This window comes from Typopeltis vanoorti, chromosome 1 (genome assembly GCF_054136105.1).
Source record: "Typopeltis vanoorti isolate ZY-2024b chromosome 1, IOZ_Tvanoo_1.0, whole genome shotgun sequence".
Taxonomy (NCBI): Eukaryota; Metazoa; Arthropoda; class Arachnida; order Uropygi; family Thelyphonidae; genus Typopeltis; species Typopeltis vanoorti.
Genome location: NC_143549.1, coordinates 64,461,172 through 64,488,983, shown reverse-complemented (window position 1 = coordinate 64,488,983; position 27,812 = coordinate 64,461,172). Strand labels below are relative to the sequence as shown.

Sequence of the window (27,812 nt, the reverse complement as noted above, 5' to 3'; positions counted from 1 at the left end):
ATTCATTCATTCATTCAATTCAATTAATTTTCACAGTATTATAAGTATGGTTGGCCAGACCAGATCTGTCTTTTCTTTTATGCTCAACTTCTACAACATGCTCCTTCTTTCCCACAGCTGAAATCTGTGGCTTGTCTGCCCAATGTAGGTTACATGAGCACAGAATTATATATACCTCTGGATATTGTAGAGGAATGTGACAATTTTAGGAGCCCCCCAGGAGACTGCAAAGGGTTTGAGTCAATTTAAATATTACTCTGATGTTGTGATGTTTGAAAAGAGATGTTATTTTAATTGATATACTGCCAATATATGGAAATATGATTCTCTCTACATTGGATATTCTGGTTATAGAGAGAGGCAGGGTTCAAAAATAAATAGTCATTGAGAACAAAAAAAATTTCAGAGTCTCAAGTTCGTTCTCGAGTTAGTTTGGATTTTGTATAACAGAAACTGCTCAGTTCTTTAGAGTGTGGATTATGCCTAATTTTCTTTTTGGGTCTAATGTAAATTTGATACTAGGTTTGTGAGTGTTAAAAAAAAATGTTATTATGTGACACCTCCAAGGCGTCCAAAGAGGGAGGACACCTGCTCTAAAGCTTTCTGTCTCAACCACTCATCCACCAACTACAGCGAATCGCATCATCTACTCCAATGCCATCTACTGCCCACCATAACCACTAGTATTTTCAGAGACAATCACAAACATCCATGCACATGGCAGGATTCGAATCCACAGCCTTTTGGCTGGAGAACGGATACACTAACCACTCGGCCAACCAGGCCAGCAAGGGAATGAAAGACACTTATTTCTGTCAGGAAAATCATCTCCATAAAAAGGGCAGGCTGAAGGAGGATGCCCATTGCAAAACGATGATGGGAAAACACATTATTAAAATGAAAAAAAAAAAAAAAATGGAACAGAGGCGGTGTTCAAATAAGTTTAGTCATGTCGTCTGGTGGAAAAAGGTCTTCAGCATAATCATTTAATCATAAATTCATTTAATCCACCTAAAGGAACATTAATACAGTGGGATGCTATTCAAGACTAGCAAAGATGTCAGTGGATCATACATATAAACTTGATAGTTTCTGAACCAAGAATCAGATGACTTTATGTGATGTCCTAATAGATATTAGTTAGATGTTTAGATAAGGCATAAGTTAGGAAGTAGATGCTATCTATGACCGTCATAAAGGAACACCAGGTTTGTATAATTTAGGAGACCAGTCAAGTAGTTACAGAATAGAATGCGACAATTTAGGCTTTTGTAATAATTCTCGAGGCCAGTTTCGGACATTTTTAAGTCAATCATTTGTTTTTTCGTGAGTTGTTCATGTTGGATCATGATCCAGAATTGTGTAGGTGGAAAAGTCAGAAAGCAAAGTTGTAATTTTTTCATTATAATCTCTTCTATTTAGAACTACTGTTGTATCCCTTTATCATCTCTCATGATTATAATGTTTCTATTATTTTTAAGTGATAGTAGAGCTTTCCTTTCTGAGATGGAGATATTAGATCTTGGAACTGATGGAGAAAGGAGAAGAGCAGTTTTCAGTCTGAAAATATTGTCAGTCTATTGATTAAAATAGCATCTCTTTTCAAAGATCACATCATCAAAGTAACTTTTAAACTGATTAAACTATTCACAGTCTCCTGAAAATAGTATAGCTTTCTACAAATAGCCTGAGGTATATATATATAATTCCATGCTCTTGTGGTTTAGCCTACACAGGACAGACAGGCTGTAATTTCAGGTGAGCAAAAAGGAACATGTTGCAGAAGTCAAGTATATGAGAAAACATAGATATGGTCTGGACAACTATACTTACAATACCAACCATGCAGAATGGAACTTTTTTATTATGCCATATATAGAAAGACTTTGAAAAGAATTAGTTATGGTCATTCATTCACACAGATTATTGAATAAAACCAAGGATTGGTATTAAATGATAAATGGAAATTGCTTATTAAATCTTTTAACATCAGAAACTTCAACTTTGCCAAAAATCACGTTCTGTCATTAAATGCAGACAGCTAATGCATGCAACATGATCTCATGCTTATTTTGTTACCATGAATTTTTTATTTTTATTTTTCTTGTAATGGTTTTTCAGCATTTAGTTAACTTTGTAATATATTTATATCTTTGTGTTGTGATTGTCTTGAAAATAATAGTGATGATGGTGGACAGTAGATGCCGTTGGTGTGGATGGGGTGGTTTGTGGATGAGGTTGAGTGATGGAGACGGAGAATTGTGGAGTAGGTGCCCTCCTCGATAAGTCTTGGGACTCCCTAAAGGTGTCAAATAATAATAATTATCAAGTACGACAGCTTTATTAACATTCAAGTCTGCTCAATTCCTCATATACCTCTTGCACACTTTTGACAGTCAGTCTCTCCTCATCATCAACTGCTCTCAAACTCTGTATAATGTCACATTCACAAGAATGAAAGAGCTTTATGAGTTGCTCATTAAGTATCTACACTATCTCTTCTGCAGCAGTTGTTTTTATAACATTTTCTCCAATCACTGTCATCCTTCTTTGATTATTCTTTTTTTTGTTGGCTACATATTAAAAGAACTCCCTAAGATTCTTTTTGGCTTCATTAGCTAACTGCTGCTAATACTTCACTTTTGCTCTCCTTACCAACCAAGTCACCCTGCTTTTTCTTGTATTCCTCGTGGAATTGATTATTACACTCCTCTTATGTTGCCTCCATAATGCCTTTTTTCTCTGTATTGTAAGCTTAATCTCTTCATTCATCCATTTCACACCTACCTTATTTAACTTTCTGACACTTGGAATATATTTAGACATTGCTTCTACTAGGTAGATTTTTAATATCATCCAAGCTGCATTCTCCTTTCCAGCCAATTTCTCATTCCATGCTACACCTGTAAGCTGTATCCTGAGCGTTCCATGATCACCAGCCTTGTAGTTCCACGTATAACCTTTCCTCACAGAGGTCCTCACACTGCTGGCAACCATCCAAGTAATCACGTCATGGTCAATCTCACCAACTGGAGGGTGATTTGACACCTCATTTATAATGACCATCTCATCCTCTGATGAGATGATCAAATTCAAGACTCTCAAATCCTCATGTGCAACTCTGTTACATATTGCCTGAGGTAGTTGTCCCTCAGAAACTCAAGAAACTAATTTTATTTACTTCCAGTTACTATTACATCATCACTCACCAACTGGAGGGTGATTGGACACCTCATTTATAATGACTATCTCATCCTCTGATGAGATGATCAAATTCAAGACCCTCAAATCCTCATGTGCAACTCTGTTACATATTGCCTGAGGTAGTTGTCCCTCAGAAACTCAAGAAACTAATTTTATTTACTTCCAGTTACTATTACATCATCCCTGTCTATAATGCCATAGTTTATGAGAACAGTCATGAAATGTAGTGAATCTTGAATTATTTGAACACTATACATGTTTTATCAAATGAAGAAGTGAAATGGAACATAATTTTATTAGTAAAACTATGAAAATGATTTAGATAAGCCAGAGAAAGTCATTTATGTATAATAAGGAATCCAGGACTTTTGAGGAAATCTGAAAATAGTAAATGATCCACTATGATACATAATGAATAACCATATAGAAAACTGGAAACCCAATCGTAAATATCAAAAGATGGTGAATGATAGTTTGGTAAGCAAATCCCTATGCTAGACCCAATCAAATACTCTGGAAATATCAAGTGCAAGATACACAAGTTTTACTGATTGAAATGAATGACACAAACTGTTGTTTGTGTCCATGTTATTTGCTAGGAGAACTGCTGTGAAGGAAAAGAGACAAACTTCATATTGATAATCACTAATTAAATGGTAGATCTCCAAGTAGCAAAAAAATGGGTTATTGATAATAAGGACAAGGATGAAAGTTTAATAGCTGATTTTTTTGAGGATAGCAGAATACAACCTTACTTCCAAGCGGTCAAGTAGACCATATGAATATGACAACTTGTACAGACAATAATAGGATGAGTAATAGCTCTGAAATTATTGAAAGCATCAAAAAAGGTGACAAACCTTTTGGCAACTCCTATAGGTAAAGATGACCTTGCTACTGCTTCTGCCTGGTATCTCCAACTCTGGGCCTGGCTCCCACTGAAGAGACCTCAATAAGGGTCGAAACTAGTCTGAGTAGTGGCAAATCCCTTAATGCATAACAGTATACATATCCACAAGGAGATGTGCTTTGCATTATGGGAGATACTGGGTTAGGAGTGTTGGTAGCTTGCTCCGCCTCTGCTACCAGTTGCCTGGGTGTTGTACTACTTACCCAGGTAAGATAGTACAACACTATATTCAGTCCTGAAGATATTTTCAGGCGCAAACTTTGTTTGCTCTCACTGGGATAAAGGATTAAACTAAACTTATTATAGCTCTGAACTTAATTTGAGCATAGTTTTTATGAAGCAATACTATCAGGATCAGAAGACTTATTAGCATCGAAGCTATTTAGGATTCTTCTGATGTCTTTCTGAAGAAAGATCTAAGGATACATGCAGTGAGTTATTCTTTGTATATTGTCAGGTAATTTGCTTTGGTCATCTAAACAAGAGAAGCCAATGCCAGATTAGCTTTATCTTTGGTGATGCCTGAATGGCAGGAATTATGAGAGATGTGGAAGAGCAGCTGTACCCAACATTTTAGCAAGGGATCAGAATGCTTAGCTGCCATTTCAGCAGCTGTACCAAATTTTATTTTATTTTATGTTTTTCCCCTACAGATGATGGACCTGTTGTTGCTGCTAGGAATTACAGTCGAACTTACCAAAGTATTATTATTACGGCATAGGAATCTCCATGGAGTACAAAGACTCACTGTGGGAGTTCCACAAATCCATATAATACAACACCTATCATAATGTTTCTTGAACACATTCACCAACAAAGCACTCACAGCAGATTCTAGCAAACTATTTCACTTATTCACCACTCTACAAGTAAAAAAATCTTCTGATGACCTTACAAATCACCTTCTTTCCCAATTTCCTGAGACGATCCCTTTATCTGAAACCTTTTTAGCCAAGGGATAAAATTTTTCCTCTGCATCAATTCTATAAAACCATTTTTTTTTTTTAAATGTGGCTCCAACACATGAAAATTTATTATGTTATTATTATTTTTAATAGCCAATTTGTACCATAGGTGGGCTAAGGATTTTTTCTATATTTTTATTAATTTCATCTTTTTTTTTGGTATATTTATTTGTTTATTTTTTATAATCTGGAAACCCTGTTCTAGAGATCAAATGGAACTTTATCCAACCACTTCAGGCTTCCAATAAGCTGATGAAATTAATCTTCTGCCTAAGGACAATCACAAACATCCATGCCTGTGGTGAAATTAAAACCTACAGACTGCTGGTTAGAGAATATATGCTAACCACTCATCCAACTAGGCAAGCTGTTTATTGGCTTTTATTGTTTACTTGACCATTACTTAAACTGTTACTTAAATGGCAATTTACTTAAATATTTCCATTTATCAACCAACTTTGATAAACCACAAAGCCCTCAATCAATTCACATAGTGAGCATTCCATAGATCACGCACAGCATGCATGCACCCACCCACCCACCCACACATACACACCCATGCATGCATGCATACATGCACCATCTATTCACTCTCTTACCTTTGGATCCTCTCCACCACTTCCTCATCAGCAAGAAACCCAGATGACCATACCTATGCACAATAATCTTGATGTGGTCTTATCAAACTTTATAAAAATGAATAATAATTTCCTTATCTCTACTTGTTAGTGTGTATGTGTTCTTTAATAAACCAAGTAATCCTATAAGCTACCTTGGCCACTTTTGCAATATGCTGCCTGAATTTCAATTCTCTATCCATCAACACCCGTGAATTCTCATTTTCATCGCTTTTGTGAAGTACAGTTCTATCAATGTTGTACACAACTTGTAATTTTTCATTCTAAAATGCAAAACTTTATACATTTCCACATTAAACTGACATCAGTTATCTTTTGTCCATACTGTCGGCCTATTTAAAACATTTTGTAAGCTCTCTACATCATCTCAACTATTGTACCTAAATTTGCATCATCAGCAAGCAACCCAATATTATTTTAGGAATATGTTTCCCAGTATTAATCCTCAAAAATATTTTTGTGGATTATTTGGGTTCTGTTCTTGGACCACTGCTGTTCCTCCCAGATCCTTCCCTATATCATTAATTCATTAATGATATAGGGAAGGATCTGAGAGGAACGATTCATTTGTTCGCTGATGATGCTAAGTTGGGTAGGGCAATAGTGAATGCAAAAGATGTCAAAATTTTGCAGGATGATTTGGATAGATTGGAGGTCTGGGCTAAGGAGAATGGATGTCAATTTAATGTGGCAAAATGTAAGGTTATGCATTTTGGGGTGAAAAGATTAGCAGCAGTATATCACATTGGTGGAACTGTACTCCAGGAGATTCATGAGGCCAGGGACTTGAGAGTGTTGGTGGATAGGGAGTTGAAGTTTAGGGAGCACATTGCAAAAGTGGCTAAATCAGCTCATCAAATCACTTGGATGCTGAAGAATATTTTGACAAGCAGAGATAAGCAAGTTATTGTTCCTCTGTAATGAGCCTTGATAAGACCCCATCTTGATTACTGTGCCCAGATATGGTCACTAGGTTTCTTCTTGATGGGGAGGAGGTTGAGAGGATCCAGAGGCGAGTGACCAAGATGATAGCAGATCTATGGAATAAACCTTATGAAAACAGCTTGAAGATTTGTGGCTTGCAGAAATTGGTTGATAAGCAGAAAAGGGGAGATATGATTGAGACATTCAAATGCTTAGGGTTTCTATAGGATGAGGATATTTTTGAGAACAGGACTGGTGGTGGGAGGACTAGGGGGCCATCCATGGAAGCTGGGCAAAAGTGTGGTTATTAAGGGTGTTAGAGCTGGTTTTTTTACATTTAGAGTGGTGAATGAGTTCAAGGCAAAGTATGATAGATACTGTGTGAATGTCGAATAGTTGTGATGGAGATGATGTTCTGGGCCTCCCTTGATGAGTCTAAGGACTCCTTAGAGTCGCCCGTAATAATAATAATAATAATAATTACTATTTGGGGAAGTTTCATGGAGGAAGGAACTGGAAGGCCGGGACATCATTAGTGCTTGGGATATTGTGAAGGAATATTTGTTAGCAGCAATAGTAAGCTGTATTCCACAAGTGAAGAAGAGGACACAATTTTGTGTAAAGTGGATGACAAACAATATTAAACAGGCACTGCATGTGAAAAAGAGGCTAAGGAAGAGATATAAGGAGACAGGTGAAGAGCAGATGCATGAAGAATATAAGACACAGGCCAGGAGACCAGTATGGTAAGGAAGGTGAAACTGGAATACGAGAAGAGATTGGCCCTAAGATCCAAAGAAAATCCTAGGGAATTTTTTAGCTATGTGGTCAGTAGGAGGAGAAATGATTGTGGAAGAATGACATTGTGGGATAAAAATAGGAATAGAGTGACTAATGCAGAGGACATAGTGGAATTATTCAATGAATACTCTATTGGAGTATTTCATCCTGGAGAAGTAGGTTTTAATACTAGAGGGGATAGGACAGGTTCAAGTTTGAGAGGTGCAAGAGGAGAGTGTGTTTCAAATACTGATACTCTAGATGTCAATAAAGCTGGATGGAATTTTGCCATGGGTTTTGAGAAAAAATGTGCTAAAAACTGACAGCTCTGTTGACTTGGCTTTTCAATGAAAAATCTTACTACAGGAAAGGTACCCAAGGAATGGAAGGAAGGTAAGATAGTGCCATTGCATAAGGGTGGTAGCAAACTGGAAGTGTCAAATTATAGATTAATTTGTGTTTCATCAGTAGTTAAGATCTTGGAGAAATTAGTGAGGAACCTTATACAGCATTGGGCAGATGAGGTAATGTTATCTATTGGAATCAACAAGGATTTGTTAAGGAGCACACTTCCTTTAAAAATATGATTGCCTTTAATAATAAAGTGACAAGAGCAGCTGATGAGGGAAAGACATGTTCAGCCTTTTTTTTTTTTTTATTTTGCAAAGGCATTTGACAGGGTGCCACATGATAAGATGATATTTAAGTTGCAGTACATGAGTTTAGATGTCAGGATAGTCAACTGGATTCAGGATTGGCTATCTCATAAGATCAGATGGCCAATCAGAGCATTGTGTATGGTGAGGCAATATCAAGGAGGCAGAAGTGGTGTCCCACAGGACTAAGTACCGGGACCTGTATTGTTTAACCTTTATATCAATGACATTATCAGTGGATTGCAGGGAGGTTATTCAGTTGTTTGAAGATAATGTGAAGCTAAGAAAGGTTATTAGTAATAGTGCAGATGTGGAAGCCCTGCAAGAGGATTTGAATAAACTGAACAGATTGGTAAATGAATGGGGTATTCAGTTTAATGCAGCAAAATATAAAGTCTTGAAGTTTGGGATACATCAGTTGGAAGAGCTGTACTGGAGGAAGTAAGTGAGACAAGAGATCTGAAGGGAGAGTGATGATTAATAGAAACCTGAAATTCAGGGAACATATTGCAAAGGTGATGAAGGTAATCCAGAGGATTGCTGTAATACTGAGGACGCTGACATGCAGAGATAAAAGAGTTGTCATTCCATTGTATATAGCCCTGATCAGTCCACACTTGGACTATTGTTCTCAAATTTGGTCCCCAGGATTTGAAGGGGGGATATATTAACTGTGGAAAGGGTACAGAGGCAGATTACAAAGATGGTTTCAGGACAATGTTAGTTATGAGGAACGGCTAAGGGAATGCAATTGCTGATTTTGGTAGATAGAAGAAGGAGCGGTGATATGATTGAGACTTTTAAACTGCTGAGAGGTAGTTACTGGGTTAAAACTGGGGAATTCTTTTGTTGGTGGAACAGGGGGAAGGTGTGAGGACAATGGGTCATCCTCGGAAGTTACGAAAGAAAGCTGTGAGCAAGAGGGTAAGGAGTGGTTTCTTTGCATGGAGGGTGGTTGAACCATGGAATCAGTGGTGGCTTGTACATAAGCACTGCAACACTACAGCACCCCCATGGAAAAAATGAAAAAATTAAATTTAATATGTGTTTATAAATAATAACAATGCTTACAACATTATATGAATGCAATACAACATGTTAAAGGTTACAGCTTATGTTTCAACATTGACTGAATAGTTAATAATTGGATTTGTTCGATTAACGCTTTAGAGTATGAAACAAATGCAATGCGAAACTTCCGAAACAAATGAGTGTCGGAATTATTAAGTTCGGCCAATTGCAGCTAGACTTGCCAATATTCGTTTCCACTTGTCACCGCACATAACAAGTGAATCCGACACTGCTCTCTGAGCAGTGTTGCTACAGAAAAGTTGTATGCTTGTGCGTGGTATTTCTGTGAGATACAAAACTTTTATTACTAGTACGTGTTTCGTGGTAAGGATGAAATATTTTTGGTAAATCTTATTTTATTCTATTAAAATAACATATAATTATTTATTTATTATAGATACAAAGCTGAATTATGATGCATGTCACTGTTGAAAATATGAAAAGAATTATATTTTTCCGATTATCATTACATGAAAAATTGTTGTTACATGAAACAAATGCATTGCGATCTAACGCAGTGTCGGAATTATCGAGTTCAGCCAATTGCAACTAGACTCGCCGATATTCGTTTGTACTCGTCACTGTACATAACAAGTGGATTCAACACTGCTCAGAGAGTAGTGTCGCTACAGATAAATTGTATGCTTGTGACCATTATTTCTGTGAGATACGAAATTTTTATTATTGGTGTGTGTTCGTGGTGTGGGTGAAATATTTTTAATAAAGAAATTTTTTAATATGTAAATTTATTTATTAATAAATTGGTTACTGATTAGGAAAAAAATAATTTTTTTTTTATTTTGTATATGCAGCATCCCCGACTTAAAATTTTCACTGTCCATCACTGCGTGGAGCCTGATAAAGTGGTGATAGCACAAAGTTCAATGAGTTCAAGAGTGGTATGATAGACTTTGTGTTTTCTAGGAAAGACCTGCCATGATGAGTCTTTTGATTCCATGGACCTGAATAGTAATAATAATAATAATAATAATAATAATAATATATGAAAATAAATAAATATAAATAAGATTAAATTATGAGCTATCATATCTGAGAGAGATAAACCTAAGGAGTCTGACAGGGATGGCCCCTTTCAGAAACTCTTTTTAGTATTTATTTAAACGAAATTATAATACAATGGAATAAAAATTCCCATCAAGATATCAAACTTTCTCCTACTGTAAACTTAAACACTCTCCTTTTTGCTGATGATCAAATAATAATTACAAATTCTGAAGATACCTATAGAAAGATACTTTAAATTTAAATGAAATAGCCAAAGATTATGGAATTGTAATATCAACAGAAAAATCAAAACCGATGGCCTTTAAAGGACAAGATCCAATACAAACTAAAATAGTAATATATAACAAAATTTTAGAACAGGTTAATTCATTTAACTACCTAGGATGTATGATTACATATGAAAATGAAAAAGATAAAATTGCAAAAACCTAAAAATTGCAAAATATTTAAAAACAACTGTTGTAATAACTCTATATCTAAACCTCTCCTAGTTCAAAAACAAACTAGAGTAAAAATATACAATGCATTAGCCCTACCAGTACTATCATATGGAAGTGAAATCTGGACAATAAAACAAAAAGACAAAGATTAATAACAGCTGAGTAAAACTGCAAAGTATACTCTATTCAATCACAGAAAAAAATGAAGAAATTATGAAAGAATGAAACCAGAAATCAGTAACAGAAAATATAAAAAATATAAACATAAAGGGATGGAACAAGTTGAAAGAATGAAAACAGAAGCATTATCAAAACAAGTTTTAAATTACAAATCATTGGGAAAAAGAAACCCAGGACTTCTAAAGGGGTTCAACAATGACCTCTAAGGCCGGAACAAGCCACTCTAGACCTAAATTCTTGAAAAGAGTAATGATGATGATGATGATTATGATGAGGACAAAGTGAACAAAAATGGTCCCTGCAGTACATCACTAGTGACCTTCGTTTTTTCAGGATACTGCACCCCATATATAATTTTCTGATATTTATCTGACAGCCAATCACTGATCCAACTCAGAAGTCTGTTATCCAATCTCATCTGTTTCAATTTATTTATCAGCTTGTCATGTGGCAGTCCATCAAATGTTTTTGCAAAATCCAAGTAGATCACTGTCTATGCATCTCCCCTGTCCACGGTATTTGTCACCTTGTTATAGTACATAAGTAAGTTTATTTTTCACTTGGTTAGAATATAATAAATTTAGTTTAATCCTTAATCCAAGTGTGAGCAAACAAAGTTTGCGCCTGAAAGTATCTTCAGGACTGGGGTAAGGTGGTACAACACCAGGACGACTCCTTGCAAAGGTGGAGCAGCTACCAACACTCCTATCTCAGTATCTCTCATAATGCAAAACACATCTCCTTGCGGATATGTCTAATGTTATGCATTAAGGGAAGGGCCACTACCCAGACTAGCAATGTATAACTGCATACTGAGGGTTAAGCGAGTAAACAGAGCGGGAGTGAAATGGATGAACAGTGAAATCAAGCAAGCTGTGCTGGAAAAGAAAATGTTATGCAGGAAGTACAAGAAGTTGGTGATCAGATCCATTAAGAGTATAAGGTGCAGGCTAGGAAGGTGACGAGCATGGTAAAGAAAGAAAAGGTGCAGTATGAGAGGAGATTGGCTGGTCAGGCCAAGGTTAACTCGAGGGAATTTTTCCGTTACATGGAAAGCAAGAAGAAGAAGAAGAATTATGGCAGACTAACATTGGTAGATAGTTGTGGCAGCAGACTAACAGCTACAAAAGATATAGTGGAATTATTGAATGAGCACTTTATCAGCGTATATCATATGGGTATAAATTATCCGGTTCAATATATAGAAGAGAGGCAAGTATTAGGAGAATTGGAAGTGAAAGAAACAGAGGTGGTATCAGATGTTGGTTGGGTTAGATGTGAATAAGGCTGTAGGAATTTACAACATATCACCATGTATGCTTGAGGAATGTACATCACAGTTGGTTTTGCCCTTGACCTGGTTATTTAATGAAAGTCTTGCAGTGGATAGGGTTCCTAAGGAGTGTAAAGAGGACAAAATATTACCACTACACAAGCATGGTTCTAACACAGAAGTCTCCAACTATAGGCCAGTCTGTATAACTGCAGTTGGGGTGAAGGTTTGGAGAAATTGGTATGGAATAGAATACAGAATTGGGTTGATGGACATGGCATTCTTTATGAAGGTCAGCATGGATTTGTAAAGGGCAGGTCCTGTTTCAGTAATTTACTTGCATTTTATGATAAGGTGACAAGTGTGGTAGATAAGGGAGAATCATATACAGTGATATTCTTAGACTTTGCAAAAGCGTTTGATAGATTACCACATGATAAGTTGGTGTACAAGCTGCAAAGGATGGAAATAAATAGTATATTGGTTAGATGGATCTGAGATTTGCTCTCTGAAGGATGCCAGCTGATTGTGAATGATGGAGCAATGTCTCAAAAAAGAAGGATAACCAGTGATGTGTCCCAGGGTTCTGTTCTTGGGTCCCTGCTGTTTAACTTGTTTGTAAATGATATATCATGTGGACTGACTAGGGATCTTCAGTTATTTGCTGATGATGCAAAGTTGGAAAGAATTATAAGTAGCACTGCGGATGCTGAATCCCTTCAGGTAGATTTAAATAGGACTTTTTACTTGGACAAAAGAGTGGGGTTGCAGTTTTATTATCAATAAGTGCAAGGTGTTGCATTTTGGTGTGCAGAAATATAAGGCTGTGTACTATATTGATGGTGCTGTACTGCAGGAAGTGGATGAGATTAGAGATTTTGGAGTGATGGTTGACAGTAGACTGAACTTTAGAGTGCATATTGCTAGGGTTGCAAAAGTTGCACATCATAGTGCTGCTGTGAAAAGAAGTACTCTAACATGCAAGAATAAGGAAGTGGTTGTGCCACTGTATAAGGCACTAGTCAGACCACACTTGGACTATTGTGCTCAGATCTGGTCATCTGGTTTTCAGTGTGATGTGGAGGCATTAGAGAGGGTCCAGAGATAAGTGACTAAGACAATATCAGGAGTTGAATGCTGGCTATGAAGACAGATTGAAGAGATATAGATTTCAGAGTTTGGTGGATAGGAGGAAGAGAGGTGATATGATAGAGACGTTTAAGTTACTGAGAGGATTTTATCAGATTAATCCAGAGGAGATTATAAAAAGAGTAGAAGGTGAGAGGGGAAGAACCAGAGGTCATTCCTGGAAGTTATGTAAAAGTGTGGTGAAGGATGTGAGGAGTAGATTTTTTAAATGGAGAATTATCAGTGAATGGAATGCAATGCCCAGAATGTGTTGTTAATGAAAGGAGTGTAAAGGACTAAGATTCTATAAGATAAATATGTTGTCAGTTGAATGAACCTGCCATGATAAGTCTGTCGACTCCATGGAGGGTGTAATAATAAAAATTATTATTAAACAGGAATGCCAATGCTACTGATAATTCATTGGAACATTCCCTTAAAATGCATGGTGATATGTCATCAAATTCTATCGCTTTTTTGACATCAAGGTTATTCATGACTTATTTTTAATAAAAATAAGTCATGAATCTTAACAACATGAAACAAACTATTTTATAAAAATATGTTTTATTAACTTGCTTATATTTCACTGAATTTCAAATCAGCATCATCAGAGCACAATACAGCATGCGTACATGACAATAAATAAGTGAATCACTGTTTTTCTGAATTAGTTGACCTTGTGAGTACTGCCATTGTGTTGTATTAAAGAAGGTAATTTCAACTAATAAATCATGCAGAAATCACATCAAAAATCATGCAGACACACTTCCTTATAAAAAAAATAAATAATACAACACTAACATTCATTAAATATTGCCAATTATTACTCAAAATAGCACTTATCTTTCCGGAGCTCTTTCCAACACTATTCTATTTTAGTCTTTTTTTTTTTTTTAAATGAGAGTTAACAGATTATATCAATGACAAAATAATCTTAAAAATGAAGATATTAGATAATCTTAAAAATGAAGATAGTAAAGAAGAAACAATTATTAATATTCAAGAATGTAAAAGTAGAGCTAATCTAAAATGGTATGGTTGCTAAAGAGAATGAGAAACAAAAGTTCAACACAACAGATATTGGAAACAAAATAGTGAATTTTCAAAAACAAGATCTGGAAAAGACAAAGATACAGATGACTGATCAGTGGTGGACTGTACATAAGCACTGCGACACTGCAGCACCCCCATGGAAAAAAGGAAAATTTTAAATTTTGTTTATGTTTATAAATAATAACAATGCTTACAACATGTTAAAGGTTATAGCTTATGTTTCGACAGTGATTGAATAGTTAATAATTGGGATTGTTTGATTAACGCTTTAGATTACGAAACAAATACACTGCCATCTAATGCAATGTCAGAATTATCACAATCGACCAATCGCAGAGAGACTTGCAGATATTCGTTTGCGCTTGTGATTGCACGTTACAAGGTCATTCTGACACTGCTCGGTTGGGCAGTGTCGGAATGACTGTATGCTTGCGTTATTTCTGTGAGATTACAAAACTTTTATTATTGGTGTTTGTTCATGGTGAGGGTGAAATATTTTTAATAAAGCAATTTTTTAATATGTAAATTTATTTATTAATAAATTGGTTACTGATTAGGAAAAAACGAATTTATATATTAAAAAAAAATTTTTTTTATATATTTTGTATATGCAGCACCCCCACTTAAAATTTTCACTGGCCGCCACTGTGACTGATGCAACTTAAGAGTGTTTTAGGAAATAAGAATGGATCTTAAGAAGTGAAAAGTAGATGATGATGAAATCAGTAATAATAAATAATAGGAAAATTTTCAGGAAAAAAATTGTCATCTAGTAAATGCAGAAACTGTGCTGTACTGTCATGACATCTAGAATGCACACACATGCATTTATACACACATGACCAAAAAATTATGAGGATTAATTGTTTTCTCTATCAAAATATCCCATTTGTCATAAGAATAATTTATTCGTTTGCAAGCCTCACTACTACTGAATTTCAGTAATGACTTCTTGTCTACTCTTGAACAAGAAAAATCTTTCTATATACCATATCACATTGTTCAAGAATTCTGAACTCTGCTGTCCAACATTACTTTCACCTTATATGTCTTAATCATACTCCTCCTGTCCTCTCTCTCTCTCTGTAGAAAGATGCTTATATCTGTTAAACAACAGTGCAGATAAAAAAACTACCACAGTATTATTATTATATAATTAACCAATATTATCAGCAAGCCATCAAAAAAAAAAAAAAAAAAACTTACATTAGCACTATGAACAATAGCTTTAGGTTTTCCTGTAGTGCCTGAGGTGTACAATATAAATCCTGGATGATTGAATGGAAGTTGGGCAAATTCCAAAGAGGGTACTGATCCATCTCCTTTTTTACCACTATTTTCAAACTCTTCTAAAAAACAACTAAAAATACCAAATATTTAATACTGATTATTTAATCAAAAAATTAAAAAAAAAGATAAATACATTTCTAATAATAGCATTAGTTCCTAATTATGATCATCATTTGCTTGGATGTAATTCTCAAGAAATATACAGGATAATCTGGTTTTGAGACAGTATGGTATGAAGTGGAGATTGACAGGAAGAGATATTTAGTTAGATGTTGCTATAAGCCAGGGAATATGGAAGGTGGTATGAAGAAATATATAAGCAACTTGGTTTAACAAGGAAAGGGTGATCATTATAGGTAATTTAATTATGAAAATATTGATTGGAATGAAGAGATAGTATTTGGATATAAGGAAAATGAATTCCTTGAGTTCTTGATAGAGACTAACTTAGGCAATATGTAAAGGAGGGCATGTGAAGATTGAGAGCCTTAGATCTAATAATTTCATTGGAAAACATGATTTGAATAGGGGGTCGCATTTCCCTCCAGTTCGAAAGTGACCATGAGGTGATCAAATGGGTAGTGGCCAGCCATGTGAAGACTTCTATGAGGAAAAGATATACTTGGAACTAGAAGACCAGTGATTATGAGAAACATAAAAGGTAACTTGGAGTTATATCATGGAACGAAGAGTTAAGCAAGAAGGTAAATGCTGCCTGGGTGCTGAGCAAGAGATATCTAACAACATCAATGTGTGAATATATTCCAAAGGTGAAAATATTGATGCCAAATGGATGGATGAATGAAGAGATTAAGCATGAAATTTGGAAGAAGGAGGTACTGTGGAGGCAGCATAAGATGAATAATGGTAACAATCAGTTATATAAAGAGTATAAAGTGCAGGCCAAGAAGATGCCTCAGTTGATAAAGACACCAAAAATGCAGAATGAGCAGAAATTATCAAATCGAGCCAAGAAAAATTCTAGGGAGGTTTTCTGCCATGTGGGACATAGAAGGATGAAATATTATGGTAAGATGACATTAACAGATGAAGATGGTAGATCGGTAACAGAGGACACAGTCGAGGTATTCAGAAAACAATTCATCAGGGTGTTTTACCCTCATCAGTGAAATCATGAGAAGCTCAAGTGTAGAGGAAATGAGAGAGGATGGCTCCCTTGTGAGTGAGCTGGAAATATATGAGAAATGAAATAAGCTTGTGTAATTAAGGCAATAGGCCATGATGACATATCACCATGTCTCAAGAGAATATTACAGTGAGATGTCAGAAGCCTTGGCATACTTTTATAATAAGAGTCTTCACAAAGGTGATAATAAGGCTGTAACTACAAATTATAGGCCGATCTGTATATATGGAATTGTGCTTAAGATACCGGAGAGGTTAGTAAGTGCTAGAATATAAAAATGGGTGGGTAACAGCAGTATTCTCTGTGATTGTTAGCAAGGGTCTGTTGAAGAAATGTAATGCTTTACAAATTTGTTTATGTGCTATAAGAAGATGATAGATACATTGGATAGGGGAGGTGCATATACAATGGTATACTTAGATTTTGCAAAGGCATTTGATGAATTGTCACACTACAAGATAGTAACTAAATTAAAATGGATGGGACTGGATAAAAGACTAGTGAGTCAGACAGGTATAAGTAAGTTGCATATGGAGTGGTGTGCTGCAGAGGTCTGTTTTGGGACCACTGTTGCTCAATTTGTATATTATTGATATTGAGATGGGTTTAACTGGAGATATGCAAATATTTGCAGGTGATGCAAAACTGGGGAGAACAATGTTGTGGCCTTTTGGAAATCACTGATGGGCTACAAAGTATATACATTTGGTGAGGAAATTCTCAAGGATGTAAAGAAAATGAGACATCAGTGAGTGGTGGTAAACAAGGACCTGAATTTCTAACTGCACAAGTTGTTTAGTCATCAGATAGAATCGTGGCAATGATGGAGGAGCCTTCACATGCAGAAACAAAGATGTTAGGTTCTTAGAAGTTTATTTTGCACTTGGTTAGACTATAATAAATTTTGTTTAATCCTTTATCCAAGTGTAAGCAAACAAAGTTTGCACCTGAAAATATCTTCAGGACTGAGATAAGGTCTCAGTCCTGAAGATATTTTCAGGTGCAAACTTTGTTTGCTTACACTTGGATAAAGGATTAAACAAAATTTATTATAGTCTAACCAAGTGCAAAATAAACTTCCAACATCTTTCTCTAAATCCAGAGTAATTTAATAATAAGATGGTACACCGGTTGTTAACTCGTATAGATAAATATGACCTCTATATTGCTTCTGGCTTAGTATCACCACTCTTGGTCTGCCTCCCACTGACGAGACCTCAATAAAGGTCAAAACCAGTCTGGGAAGCGGTCCTTCCCTTAATGTATAGCAGTATACATGTCTGCAAGGAGATGTGTTTTGCATTATGGGAGATACTGAGACAAGGAGTGATGAGAACTTGATCCAACTTTGCTGCGAGTTGGCAAGGGATGTACCACCTTACCTCAGTCCTGAAGATATTTTCAGATGCAAACTTTGATTGCTTACACTTGGATAAAGGATTAAACTAAATTTATTATAATGTTAGGTTCTATTCTACAAGGCCTTGATCAGGCCTCATGTGGATTATTGTGCAGATTAGGTAATATCAGTAATACTGAACTCTCTGGTAGTATCAGTAATGATGAAGCCTTCTTAAATCTTTCCAACAATTCTTCCTCATATAAAATCATCCAGATTTTACGTGGGGAAGTCTTGTAGACATTCAAGTTTTCAACTTTATTCCTTCACAAAAAGATCTTCCTTCAAACACAATTCACTAAGCGTAGCCTTTTGCCTTTTATCCTGTTGAGTGCTACCACAAGACCTTTTGCACAATCTTCCATAGCAGTTATCCTTTTACCATTTTGTTCAACAAATGTCATCCTTTCATACTCATTCTTTTTTGTTTGTTTGTTTTATTAGCTTAGGTTAGGTTAGGTGATTCCCACTTCTTGCATTTTCTTTGAGCTACTCATGGAACTAATTATTTTATGCTTAATCTCTGCATTTCCCACATACTATATTTAACTATCTGACACTTGGGATATATTTATCCCAAGGGTCAGATGGTTAGGCATTATTCAAGGACTATCTAGTAAAAATATAGTTCTTGAATAATGCCTGAGCAGCATTGATCTCCTTTCTACGCAACTCCTTATTCCATGTTAAAGCTGCAAGCTGTCTCCTAAGATTTTGATAATCACCAGCCTTGTAGTTCCACATACAGGGTGTTCGGGATAAATTTGACATATTTATAATTAATTATATTTTTCCGTAAGTTACATGTATTAACACACACTTCTCTTCATTTAAAAGTTTGGACCCTTCTTCATTCATATACAAGATGTCAGAAAGGATGGATAGCTGGAACCCACCTGAATCATGGAAGAGAATAACTTGTATCATGATGATTCGTGCCCGCCATCAAAATAAGGATATTACGACTGCTGCCCAATGCTCCCTGAATACAGTAAAAACAATCAGGCATGAACTAGAGACTTGCAATGGTGACTACGAGGATGTAGCAAGAAGAAAGATCCCTAGCAGACGATCTGATTGCGTTCGTACAGCAGAATTCCTCGCAAATCTGCAGGAACAGGTGTTGAAGAACCCTGGCATTGGAATTCGGGCTTTGTTCGTGGAGTTGCTAACTGTAGTCAAGCCCTGGATAACAAGGGTAGCCAATGGTAGGCCGTATGTATGGCAGCAGGATTCGGCCCCTTGCCACACCTCTGGGAAAAGTCAAAAATGGTTGTCTGAAAGTTTCTACGACTTCACCAGTCCAAATGTTTGGCCTCCAAACTCCCCAGACCTTAACCCCATGGATTATTTTGTATGGGGCGCAGTTGAAAAAGACACCAATCGCACTTCCAGTAATACAAAAGCCCTGTTAATGGATAAAATTAAAACAGTTTTTGCGGCCCTTCCCAGGGAGACTGTAGCATCAGCTTGTTCGAGGTTCCGAAGCAGAATTGAAGCTGTGATCGATGCTAATGGTGGTTATTTTGAGTAAATCTTGTTGATAGTATTGTAATTAACTCTGCCTGTAATGTTTTTTTGTCAATTCATTAAATTTAATAGATACAAAGAAGATTTTCTTTTTCCTTACGAAACTGTCAAATTTATCCCGAACACCCTGTATATCCTTTCCTCATATGTCCTCACATGGCTGACAGACAACCAGGTAATTGCTTCATGGTCACTCTCACTAATTCAAGGGAGATTTAATACCTCATTTATAATGATGTCTGCTGAAGAAATCATCAAATCCAAGACCCTCAATCCTTGTGTATCCTCTGTTATATACTGCCTGGGGTAGTTGTCCCTTGATAAACTCAAGAAATTAATTTTCGTTACTTTCAAAATCACCTGTAATAATCACCCTTTTTCTATTTCCTTGGCTAATTTACTCATTTCGTGGTCACTATTCCTGACATTATCAGGTATATAGCAGCATCCATCTAAATATTTCATTATATTCACCATCTTACACCATACTGCCTCAAAAACCACTATCCCTATTTCTCCCTTGCATGGGCATAACTCCTTCTCTATCACCTTCTTTATCTTCACAAAAAAATCATACTTTCCATCACTTTATGTCAGAATATCATCTTCATCCAACCATCTTGCATATTCCAACAATTTTTAGATGAACAAACTCTATCAATGGTGCCCTTGTGTTCACTCACACTCTATCAAGTAGAAAGAGTGTGAGTGAACACAAGGGCACCATTGAAGTGAGACAGTGATAGATGCTACGAGAATGGGAATAAAGAATACTGAATGTATTGTATCAGGTCTCAAATTAAATAGGGTAGACATTAAAAGATGCAAGGGTATTTGTGAGACAACAGGATATTTGGAATTCATGTATCAGAAATAAAATGGACTACAGCTTGGAAAGTGGGAAGGAATTTTGAATGGTATGGGAAATGAAGGCCTTCATGCTGGTGAGGATAATTTCATGAGTCACTCAAAACATTGGCTTGGATGAAAAGAGTGGAAGCAGCTTGCATAACCATGGAAAAGAAGAGCAGAAGTTTTTGAGATCATCTTTTGTAGTGCTAAAGGACAAAGAATGTCTTCCATCCAGACACTCTCAACTATGAGTTAGGAGTTGCTTAGATGGAGGGCATTCTTTGAGAGAGGAAACTTGCACATAAGATTGTGGTCCTGTGTTAATGAAAAAAATATGTGATCTCTACATCACAGCTTGAAGAAAGATTCATTGCAAATATATATTAGAGATATTGCACACTGGAGAGGATTATCAGATATTTGAGTTGAGAGATGCTATGAACAATTACTTGATTTGCATCATGTAATTGCTGATAGAAAATATGGCTACATCTTGGCCAGCTTGGTCAGTGAAACTGAAAATGGAATTCACTTGGAGCAATGAACATTAAGGGTACCTAAAAAAGATTATTTCACTATTTGGATAGCTGCAATGCTATCCAAATAGTAAAGTCAGAGTGGTTTACAGAATCTGGCCCCATGAACACACACCAGTCAGGAATACTTAAGACCCAGCCATAGGCCCGATTCATCAGTAATGCCAGTCTAAAGCTCGGATAAAATTGGCAGGGACAGGATTGAGATGGTGCCATATCTCCCTGTAAAAGGCGACTCATGACTGTTGTATCATCATATGAAATAAATAAATAAAACAGAATTTAGAGAGCAATAAATACAGCAGATGAATGTTGCTGAAAGGATCAAGAAACCTTAAGCAAGAGGTTAAACAGAGAGGATTCCAAATTTGGCATTCTTTGACAAGCAATGCTGGATCTCACAAAGGTAGAGGTGGCACCTTGTGACAAAAGGAATCATGAAGAGTATAATTTAGACAGTGATGGTGGACTACGGTTGTTGTAGCTGCAATTGGATTTCTGTCAAGAATAGGAAGTTTGATCTAGATGTCTAGTCTAGAAATCGGTCCAGATGGCATGGACATTTATTTTGTCATTTACACCATGGATATATTATTATTATTACCCAAGACCTCATGGAGTCAAAGACTCATCTGGGAAGTCCTTTCATCACACGCACATCTTAGTGTGTTATTAGAATATTAGTAAAGTTTAGTGATACCTCACAATCCATCACACTATCCTGCACATCCAAAAACCTGCCATTTCTCTTGTTCATTTTCTCACATATACACATCTTGCAAATTTCCACATACATACTGAACTCATGACAACAAAACAATCTTCAAAAAAGCTACACCATTCTCACCACATATGATTTTTGCACTGCCTGGTGTAAAACTCTTGCTCTTATTGAAGTTTCGTCTTTATTCACTGTAAGATACAAAAGACACACACACACACACACACACACACACACACACACACACACACACACACACACACACACACACACACACACACACACACAAAAGTGCTCCATCGAATACTAGTAATCAACCCAACTATAAAAAAGGTATTTCACTGAAATATACACAGTGAAATATTACATAACATTAAACTTTTTTTTCTATTTTCAATTTTAACATAGTCTGAAAACCCTGTTCTAGAGACCAAACATCGAATTTTTCAAGGCACCTCAGGCCTCCAATATTTGCTTCATTTGCACCACAACATTCTTTAATGTCTTGGTTTTGGTGACTTCACAAGATCTAGTTGTTAATGAGGTGTTGACACTGCCACCAGTTGGTGAGAGAGATAATGAGGTACTTGTCGGGGAAGTTGTACTATAAATTAAAGATGCTTAGAAATTATATTCTTGGTTGAATCCTTTATCCAAGTGTAAGCAAACAAAGTTTGCACCTGAAATATTTTCAGGACAGGCAACTCATATATATATAGAGGCTAATGACTTGCCTTAGTATCCCTAATGCAAAGCACATATCCTTATGGACATGTATAATGCTATGCATTATGGGAAGGATCACTACCCAGACCGGTTTTGACATTTATTGAGGTCTCATCAGTGGGAGCCAGACCCAGAAATGATACCAAGGTCAAAGAATGCAGAAGTCATATTGCCCTGTCCTGAAAATACTTCAGGAGCAAATTTTGTTTGCTTAAACTTGAATAAAGGATTAATCCAAGAATATAATTTTGTGGCATCTTTAATTTCTAGTATAATCAAGTGGAAAAACTTCCAAAAGCTGTCTCTAATCCAGAGTATTTTAACAATAAGGGGTGACACCTTTTGCCTACTTGTATATGGATATATGACATATATGGAAATATTACCTCTGGGTCTGGTGATTATTTGAATTCTGAGTTGATCTGAGATGATTGAAAGAAAGTATTTTTGTCGGTGAATCATGGCTTTTCTTTGTCGTAAAAGTTTTTAGTAGCAAAGTAATGGCACGTACTAAGCAGATGGTGTTGTAAATTAGTGGATTGATTATTTGTAATCGAGTTGTTATTGTGATAGTGATCTTCAACACAGCATTCTTTCAACTGTATTCCATCCAAGGTAAGTTTTTATCTCACTGAAATTTTCTCAGGCCCTCTCCTGTTCCCTGCTCAGTGCCCGGCAGTAGTCTTCCGCCTTTAAAAAGGAGATTTCCACTGTCGGTCTACACTCGGTGGTAGGAAGGGACAAGGCAGGTCACTACAGATTAGGCTTAATCATGAATACCCCATATGATGATGTAAACTTTAAGGAATTCCTTGCAGTTTTCAAGCATGTTGGATACCTCCTTTAAGGAATTCCTTGCAGTTTTCAAGCATGTTGGATACCTCCTTCACTCCAATTGGCCCAGCAGGGTAGAGATCACCAGATTATTGAAGTCAAATCAGAAGACTACCAACCCCCTGATCCACTTTCCAGCACTTCTCAAGGTAACACCAGGAGATTATGTCGCCAGCTCCTGGTGGACTCAGATGACTCTACAGACTATCAGATGGTCAGTAGAAAGAAGCGTAAGAAGGAGTCTCCAGCTACAGAACCTAAAATTTATCAAAAAAAAATATCTGTTACAATGAAATTAAAACGACCACTACAACTAATCTTGAAGAAACTGGCATAGAAATTCATACCAATAATGCAGGTAAATTAAAAATATATTCAGTTTACAGCCCTCCGGCAAAACTCTCTTATCCTCTGACCTCTCCCAGCTACTCGATACAAATGAAGCAACAGTTGTGGCAGGAGATCTCAATTCAAAGCATCCTCTATGGAATAGCAAGAACTCCAATAACAATGGAATGATTCTCTACAATTTTGCTTTGTCAAGAAACATTGTCATTGCAGGCCCTACTGAACCAACACACTACAGACCTTTTTGGCAGACCTGATGTTCTGGATATTGCTATTTTCAAAAACACTTCTCATCAGTTCCAACTTCAAGTGGTTAATGAGCTTAGCTCTGATCACAATCCAGTACTTTTAAGCCTAGGAGGGGATCCTGAACTCATTCCCAGCCAATCACATACTAACTTTGCAAAATTCAAAGCTGCAATCAACACTATTATAGACTCAGTACCTAATATCTCCTCCCGCGAAGCATTAGACATGGCAGTCAACAATCCAGAAAATAAAATTCAATCTGGCTTATCTGCAGCCTCTTCCACTTTTACCCCAGCTCAAGTAAACCTACTCCCAGAAGAAATCCTTACTCTAATCAGAAACAAAAATAGAATTAGATGCCACTACCACAAAACATTATCTCCCCAAGATCTAAATAGGGCAACCAATCAAATCCTCTCAAAGACTTCAGGAATCAACAATGGGGAAAAAAACTGAATTCCTCAAAATCTGAGGATAGCTCACTATGGAAATTAGCTAAAGCTCTCCACACGGATTCGTTCCAACACACACAGCCCATCCATGGTGAAAGAGGCATAGTGTACAGAGATGATGAGAAGGCTGAAACTTTTGCAGATGCCCTGGAGCTCCAATGTAGGCCTAATTACATGCACGTGAATTTACTGTTCATTGAGAAAATCCATCAACATGTTCGCTGCACTTTACGTCATCCCTGTAGCCATGAAAATATTAGTTTCACTTCACCTAAGGAAGTTTATTCCATCATAAAGAAACTGAACAACAAAAAGGCTCCAGGACCTGATGAGATTACCAACAAAACTATTAAAGCGCTTCCTCATAAAGCAGTTATGCAGCTGGAAGCCATCATAAATGCAATACTCAGACTCAGTTACTTTCCCACTCGATGGAAAAAAGCAGATATTATTCTCTTTCATAAAGCAAGGAAATCACCACTGTTCCCAAAGAATTATAGGTCCATCAGTCTCTTGTCATGTTTAGGGAAAATTGCTGAAAAAGTCATTCTCAATTGTCATATTCCAAAAAGAGCAATTTGGGTTCCATACTAGGCACAGTACAACTCAACAAGTTCATAGATTAATAGAATATATTACAACCAGATTCAACTGGAGACAACACACAGGAGCTATCTTTCTGGATGTGGCAAAGGCATTCTATAAGGTTTGGCATAAGGGCCTTATCTATAAAATGATTACAGCCAACATTCCACTTTACTTTACTAAGATCGTCGACTCCTTTCTAAAAGACTGTACATTTCAGGTTACGCTACACGGACTTAGATCCTCTTTGAAAAGAATTACTACAGGTGTTCCTCAGGGAACACCTGCAGTGATTCTTTGGCTCACTGCTTTTGTCGCTGCTTTTTAACATCTTCGTTGCAGACGTCCCTAGCACAACATCAATCACCATAGCTTGCTATGTGGACGATATAGCAATTTTAAGCAGATTTCTCAGATTGCATCTAGCTATGCAGCGCCTACAAGTCGCAGCATCAAATCTAGAAAAATGGTTAAGAAAGTGGAGGATAGCAGTAAATGCTGACAAAAGCACTGCCCATTCTCTTTACCAGATGGAGAGCATCCCACTATGGAGAGGTCAAACTTTTCAACACAACGATTCCATGGAAATCTAAAACCAAATATCTAGGTATACAACTGGATAATCACCTCAATTTTAACCCTCACATCGACTATGCTTGCAATAAATCAAATTCCGCAACTGTACAATTCTACCCTCTTCTCAACTGAAGAAGTCAAGTCAACACTGAAAACAAATTACTGATCTACAAAACAATTATTAGACCTACATTAACGTATGGATCACCATGCCTTGTCCTGATCTGCAATTTTTACGTCAAAGTATGCAAAGTACACTTTCTTAATGAAATCAGTGATATTTGTCGTTTGACTAGGAACAGTAAAACTGCCACAAATGTAGCAGAAGGAATCTACACTATTGACACAATTTTGAGTAGTAGACATGATGTATTTTCTTCACTGCTGACTAACATGCAATTAACAAGACAAAAAAAAAACAGAGACTTTATTGAAACGTTATAAGTGCTCATCATACTTTCACGATTAATTAACGATTGACTGATTTCGATCGTTCTTTGTCCGCTATGACGCATATAGCATTCATTTATTTTAGGCAGTTGTCATCACCTACTTTTCATCACCTAAATGTATTAGGTCGGTTATTCGGCCTCTCTCGCATTCAAAGCGCCAGTACGTTCCGTTGCAGGTTCTTATTTATTCGTTTACTAACAAGCGAGAGCGGTGAGCGCTCCGATTCTGATCTGCGCACCGCTTTGAATAATAGGCTATATCTTCGGGAATTTTTCAAATGTCTTGCTAAAAAGTTAGCAACAGATTTTTAAAAGTACATACTTTTAGAAAATAATATTAAAAAATCGATTTTTTTGATCCTCTAAATAGTACTGCCTCCTAAAAACTATCAAAAACTTACAAATTAGCAAAAATAAAATGCCATAGAGGAAAAACCTGACGTGATAGAGAAAAATGGGTTTGATATTTGAAATCAGCACTCCCAAATTAGTAAAAAACAAGTGTCAGATCATAATCAGCAGAAAATGTTTTTTTTTTTTGTTGGCCAGTGTAATTATTGCCCTTCTACTCAGTTAATTAAGTAGAAGAGCAATACCATGGCAGAGAATGTATGTGTTATTAATAAACTAGTAAGCTATACGCAGGAGAGTATGACAGGTAGAATTGTGCATATAGTTTACTGGAGTTTATGGGCAAAATTCTCAAATTATGTGTCCTACAAGCACATATCGTCTTATGTCTTGTATCTTATACCTAAATATCTCTTATGTCTTAATCTCTTATAGCTAAATAAATATAACACAAGAACAAAGTGCCATTAAAGGTATTAACCTTTTATGAATTACTGATATATCTTTAGAAAGAGAATCTTTGTCATAAGGGATAATTATCACTTTCATCAGAGAAGGCAGTTCTGTAAGAAAAATAAAGTACTATAAGAAAATAAATATGAACATTATGTATCACAAGACATTATTGCAATCACAAGCATACTGTACATGGTATTCATAAACTAATAATTTTGTTATTATTATTATTATTATTATGTGACACCTCATTGGAGTCAAAGGACTCATCGTGTGAGGGTACTTTACTAAACAAAACTCATGTCCCTACTACTTGATCCTCCATTTACAAACTACACCACTAACTAATATTTACTACCCACAATAGTAGTTTCTTAGCCTTTAAATTGTGTGAGATCTCTTGAACAGTTTGCCATAAGTAGGATGAATTTGAGTTTCGATGGTGGGGGGGGGGGGCTCCATATGAGATTGACTAACTCGCCTTCAACCAACAAATCCCATTTAAAGATTTATCTTATCACAACAATCAAAGTCAGGTTTTTTGTTACAGAAATAGGTGTGTGTGTGTGTGTGTGTGTGTGTGTGAGTGTGTGTGTGTGTGTGAGAGTGAGTGAGTGAGTGATGGGAGAAGGAAGTAAATGATTAACAAGGACATCAGGAATAGATATTTGCTTGGAGAGAAGAGAATGAATAGAATGGGCTGCTAGACCCATTCTATTCATTCACATAGTGGTTCATTCATTCAGTGTAAGGAGAGAGAGAGAGATGAGATATAAGTATTATGTGAATAATTACTAGTGCCTCCTGATGAGTTTTCAGATAGAGGTTCCTATGTAATAATAATAATAACAGCAGAAGAGGCCTTTCTATAATTTTGGGGAGAGGTCTAGGACCAACCAAAACTTTTAAAGGATGACGTCACTCAAATTAAATTAAAAAAGAGAAAAACACTAAAGGGTATATGTGGAACTAAAAGGGGGGTGATTATGAAGAGCTGAGGAGAGCGCACTTGCAGGTGTAGCATGGAATGAGGAGTTAGCTGGGAAAGAGATCAATG

The 27,812-nt window shown here is 36.3% G+C and overlaps 1 protein-coding gene across 2 annotated transcripts in view; it reads right to left on the bottom strand.

Annotated features, from left to right (window-relative positions):
* LOC150110047 (acetoacetyl-CoA synthetase-like) overlaps positions 1–27,812 on the bottom strand; it is a 515,069-nt gene that overhangs the window by 334,493 nt on the left and 152,764 nt on the right. For both annotated transcript variants that reach the window (XR_016548138.1, XM_090390896.1), the window contains exons 8-9: positions 26,781–26,862; positions 15,458–15,611 (exon numbers count right to left, since the gene is read on the bottom strand). Coding sequence is in view for 1 of the 2 variants with exons in the window: in XM_090390896.1 (XP_090247022.1) it covers positions 15,458–15,611; positions 26,781–26,862 (236 nt within the window). In the remaining variant the exon portion in view is untranslated. The remainder of the gene's footprint in view (positions 1–15,457; positions 15,612–26,780; positions 26,863–27,812) is intronic.